Genomic DNA, 6000 nt, shown 5'->3' on the forward strand with positions numbered 1-6000 from the left:
GCTACAGCTACTCGAGCGTGGAGAAAATGGCGGAAATATGCTAATAAGGGACAGTCCGACAGCGTTCGTGGGCGTGGCCTGAGCAGTATGATGTCATACAATTTAAACTGCAGCCAAATTCAACACTGCCTACTTAAGAAAAACAGCTACTTTACTTTATATATATATATATATAAAAAACTGTCAAGCAAGGCTCAAGATGCTTGAAATCTTAGAACCACTCCTTAAGGATGAAAATATGCATGAATAAATAATTAACAGATGACCGAAAAGTTAATAAACAGACAGTTTTCTGACCTTGCATGTCTTGTTCTTGTCCGGCTGGCAGGGAGTGCACGGGGCACAAGGCTGACAGAGAGGGCTGGGGGGATGAGGGAGGTAGTACCCTCCGGGACTGTAGTGGCAGCAGCCGTAAGGTGCTGGGAAGTTTGTGTACCACAGGTCCTGGCCCTCCTGACATTTGGGACATGGAGACAGGAAGCTCTTAGCCTGGACCTTCTCCACATTCACCTTGGGATTCCTCATCCACCTGCGCACCTGAAGGCAAAACATGAAAGTTTTATAATCTATAAATTATATAATGAGTGGTGGTGCATGGCGATTCAAGCCTCACGGGTTGGTACCTAGTAAGTTGGTGGTTAACTTGACCTGGAGTATAGGAAACAAATTCCAATGGTCATGTGGTGATTGTAATAAATTTCCATGCAATGCTTATGAAACCATGGGTTGTGTTGACAACATCTAGGATAAGTATGTTGGGTGTGGATATGAAAGCCCAGATGAAAGTGTTACGCTTGTTTATAGTTCAGAAGATTTAACGGCATTCTCAGAAAAGTTCCATTTAAGAATCAGGCTTGTGTCTGATATTTCTCCTGAAACTCCTTATACTGAAAAAAGTGCATATGCCTTGTCATTACTCTAAAGAACAATTTATATTTGATCTAACTTAATAAATTTACTGTTCTGTCTTGTCATTGAGCTAACGTAAAATGTTTAGTTAACTGGAAGCAAAACTAAGTTTTGTTGGTGTAATTTAAACTATTTGCTTTTTAATTTGCATTTTGTGAAAACAATGTGACAACCAAGCATTGTTCCCAGCATGCTTTGCTTAAAGGGATAGTTCACCCAAAAATGAAAATTCGGTCATTAATTACTCCTCCTTGTGTTGTTCCAAACCCGCAAGACTTTTGTTCATCTTCGGAACACAAATAATGATATTTTTGATGAAATCCGAGATTTCTCTGACCATTCATAGACAGCAAGGTTCTACCATGGCCAAGACGCAAAAACGTAGTAAGGACATTGTTAAAATGGTCGAAGTGGCATCAGTGACATAATGTATAATGTTACAAAAGCTTTTTATTTTAGATAAATGTTGATCTTTGGATCTTTCTATTAATCAAAGAATCTTGAAAAAAAAAACTCAACTGTTTTAAATATTGATGATGATAATAATAATAATAATAATAATAATAATAATGCTGAAAATGTAACTTTGATCATAGGAATAAATTAATTTTTTAAAATGTAGTCAAATAGAAAACAGTTATTTTAAATAGTAAAAATATTTCAAAATTTTACTGTTTTTGCTGTACTTTGGATCAAATAAATGCAGGATTGGTGAACAGAGGAGACTTCTTTGAAAAACATGAAAAATCTTACTGTTCAAAAACTTGATTGGTAGTGTAAAATAATGAAATAAAAATGTATGTCTATTATAAGTCTTGGAAGATTTGAAAAGAAATGTTAGACTTTTGATTGCAAACTTTGATATCTTGGTCAATTTGAGCACATCTCTTCTGATACGTGACAATGCACAAGTGAAAGTTTCAATCTACACTCAATTTAATCCCATTTAGGCGAAAAATCTGAGATATTAAAGAGATCTCATTTGTGATTTTCTTTCATGTGGGATTGAGCATTTTATGCATTGAAGACTCTTGTAAAACACAGTGTTTAAATATCATGTTTTTCAAGTTGGATTGTCAGTGGACAATCATAATATTTTGTCATGTGAAAACATCTTAAATTGCATAAATTTGCTCCTGTACAGGCAGATGAAACAGAACGAGGTGTCTCAGGGCCATGTGTGTCTTTACAAGCTAAACAATTAAATCTGAAAGGCGTCCTCTAAATCTCCAGCAGTGACTGACTAAAAGAGGCAGGGCATAGGGTCGTATGTCTTCTTTGTAGTTTACAATGTATTTAATGACTTCAATCCCTTGAGTGAAAAGCAATTTTCTAGACCCCAGGAAATCCTGGAACTCACGGCGAGCATAGGCTGAGAGATTTCCACTTCTCACTTCATTTCATACAGCCGCCAAACAGCCAGATGAAAAAACAATCTCAAAGTGCTATATGATCAAACCAGTCTTTTTTTAGAATGGAGAAACAATGGAGAAAAAAAATCCTGAAATTAATGAAAACAATGCTTCCCAATGTCCCACATACATAAACAGTTACAACATACAGTCACAGATCCCAACAATTCACTGCTCTCTTCCTCTCTAGTGTTCCTCGCTCTCTTCTTTGATCGGATTTTCAAAGTTATGTCATCGCATGTTGTCACTGTGATGGTACACCAGCACCCGGAGTCTTTACTTTCTCTTCTTATAAAAATATGATTTTTTTAGCTTTGATCACAGGAATAAATTACTTTTAAAATATATTAAAATAGAATACAGTTATTTTAAATTGTAAAAATATTTCAAAATTTGACTGCTTTTGCTGTACTTTGGATCAAAGAAATGTAGGCTTGGTGAGCAGAAGAAACTTCTTTTAAAAAAACATTAAAGAACTTTTGACTAGTAGTGTATATATTAATCTTATCTCATCTCATTTAACATGCTGCCTTTTCTGTGCAGTAGTCATGCAAGTGTGTTATTGTTGTGATCTGGATTATCAGGCACATGAATCATTCTTTACAGGAATCAAACACTGAAGCAATGGCAACTCAATAAACCACTCCAAACACAGGCTCTACTGATGACTCAGCAACACCAAACTTTAGTCACAAGAGAAAAACATCAGTATGTGTGTGTGTTGCCTGGTGCAAAAACATAGAGCGAGTTAACAAACCCACAAGACTCAAAACACACGGCACAATCCGGTTGTGTTAATGCTACACACGTACGAGACAACACTGCAAGCTGACCTACAAAAGACAAACATCAACCTTGGCACTCCAGAAGATTCCTTCTCTCTCTGTCTCAGTGTACACATATATACAATAATAATCCAACAAAACCGTCTCACTGAGTCACTCCCTGACACTCCATCTGCTGTGTGTGTATGTAGGAGTCTGGACTCAGTCCCAAACCACACACACTTTCTCGCCTATAACCAAAACAAATACATTATATTTAAATAAATAATTCCAAACATATTCGGAATGGCCACTATGACAGTCACAAATCAAATTGGAATAGCAGTTTCATTCCTGGTAAATTGCAAACAAAAGACATCCATAAATATTGTCAATACTTAAGTTAAATGATATTGCAAATTTATGTGCAAATTCACAATTGGATGTCAGTAACAGCATATTATATGCATATACAGGATATATCGGTACCATATTGGTTACTGGCTGATGTTAGAGATTCAATTTATTGTTTTGATTGATATTGTATATTGTTTAGTTGCATAACTGTTTATGCTCATTTCCCCTATTGTACATTACATAGATTACCTCTGTTGTTATCTAATGCTCACTTAAAGTTAATCTTTAACTTTACAATTTAACAATCTAACACTGATAAATGTAATATTTAGCAATTTCAAAATGAATATGCATGTTTCATGCTGTACATTATAATGCTGTGATGCCTAAATTAATTTGTAGCATTTAAAAGACTGATTGTCATTTGCAGTTTTCATATTTTTTTACGTTTTATTTTTATTTTTTTACTTTTTTGTATTTATTTATATAACTATTTTTTTTTATTTAATAATACTTATTTTACAATATACAATATAATTATATATAATAAAATACTATATAATTTTATAGCATAACGCACACCTAAAATAAATCTTTAACTTTTAACTTTACAATTTAACAATCTAACACTGATTAACTTTCCAAATTAATATGCATATTTCATACTGCACATTATAATGTCGTGATACCTAAATTTATTTGTATAAAATGACTGATTGTCATTTGTCGTTTTTATACATATTTTATTTATTTATTTTTTGATTATTTATTTATATTAAAAATATTTATTTTTATTCAATAATATTTATTTTACTTTAATATTTCAATTAATTTGAATATTTCTTTATTCATGTATAATTTATTTAGACAAAATACTCTATAATTTTAAAATCGGCCTAACGCTTACTTAAAGTTAATCTTTAACTTCACAAAATAATCTAACACTGATAAATGTGATATTTGGCAAATTAATTTGCATGTTTTATACTGTAAATTATAATGTTGTAATGTGTAAATTCATTTGTAGCATTTAAAATAACTGATTATCAACTGCCGTTAATATATATATATATATTATTTTTTACATTTATTAGTATAAAATATTTATTTTTATTTCATAATATTTATTTTACTTTAATATTTATATAAATTGTAATATTTATTAATTTATTTATAATTTATTTAATACTATTTAATTTTAATATCGGCCATAACACGAACAGAATTATTGACTATGACTGAATTTTAATATGTTGTTGCAACCCTATCCAAAAACACAAAAACAAAAACTGCAAAACCTCATACATACATGCATATATTTTATATCCATAAACACATGCAAATATACACACTTCCTCCATAGAGAAAAATACTTTTAAAACCTAAAAACATTTCTACACTTTTTGTAGTTTTAATCAAAGCACAGTGGAGAGGTGATAAGAAGTAGAAAAGACCTGATTTAAACTAAATTCGTCCACATGTCAGAGCACATGCACTAACCACAAGGCCACGTCTCCAACTGAACAGCACTTTTAAGTCTCCACCAGCCACAGAAGTTCTGCACCCAACACGCAACATCCTCACACACTCACCTTCCTCTTGACAAACTGGAAAGCAGAGCACTTCTTAAAAGAGAAAGACTGTTTCTCTGCATTATGGACCAGCCTCATGGCCTCTGGCCGGCCCGCGCACTCTGCGGACCCCAGCGTGATGCCTTTGAGAGGGACGAAAAGGTGAAAACACGATTATGAGGTCTCCAGTGTTGCCTGAAGCAATTACGACAGCAGAAACAGTGATATCTGTTGCCTTACAAGCACATGTGTGTGTGTCTACATGCCTGTGGTCGTACCTGTGTTGTTGTCCTCCCTGGTCCACGTTGTTATGATTGTCACTGCTGACCGATGATATCAGCGCTGCGCTGAAGCTGCGAGTGCGTCTCAGTGATGATGCTGCTGGATTTCACAGCATGTCTCTGCAGCAGCACCGCTGTGTGAGTGTGTGTGAGAGTGTGAGAGAGACAGACAGAATGAGATGGAGCCGAACACACACCTTGTCAATGTGACAGAGAGAGAGTGTTGCAATCAGAGAGAAGCGCACCTTCCTCCCTGCCCTATCTCTCTCTCTGTAGCTCTCTGTTCTTTTCTGACGGCACCGATACACTCTCTCTCTTCTCCTCCTCCGCCTCTCCCCCCCCCCCGCGTTTTCTGCAGAAGCGGATGCTCGCTCTATCGCAGCATCTCTCTCTCCATCCCTCCCTCCCTCCCCGCTGCTTTGATTGTGTGAATGGAAGGATGGACGAAGGATGAATGAAGGCTGATGGATTGGATGGGTGTGTTTAGCCTGACCACTGCCGTTACAGGAACCGCTGCAGTGCTGCAACCCTCATCTGACTCACACAACTGAGCATCTCTCAGGCTCCTCTTCTCTCCTACCTGTCTGTTTTTCTGGAATTCTCTCTTGGTCAGGAATCATTTATGAATGAGCGGGGGGTGAATGACTCAACAGGTTTGTCATCGGATGCCACACATCTGCAGGGAGAGGGAATGGAAGATAATGAG

General features: G+C 35.5%; 1 protein-coding gene across 1 annotated transcript in view; it reads right to left on the reverse strand.

The window, feature by feature from the left end:
- sgk1 (serum/glucocorticoid regulated kinase 1) overlaps positions 1-5575 on the reverse strand; it is a 35118-nt gene extending 29543 nt beyond the window's left edge. The window contains exons 1-3 of the mRNA XM_073823842.1: positions 5292-5575; positions 5035-5156; positions 298-537 (exon numbers count right to left, since the gene is read on the reverse strand). Of these exons, the coding sequence (XP_073679943.1) occupies positions 298-537; positions 5035-5112 (318 nt within the window). The 5' untranslated portion in view covers positions 5113-5156; positions 5292-5575. The remainder of the gene's footprint in view (positions 1-297; positions 538-5034; positions 5157-5291) is intronic.
- Positions 5576-6000: the final 425 nt, after the last annotated feature.

The sequence above is a fragment of the Garra rufa genome, chromosome 18 (assembly GCF_049309525.1).
Source record: "Garra rufa chromosome 18, GarRuf1.0, whole genome shotgun sequence".
Classification (NCBI taxonomy): domain Eukaryota; kingdom Metazoa; phylum Chordata; class Actinopteri; order Cypriniformes; family Cyprinidae; genus Garra; species Garra rufa.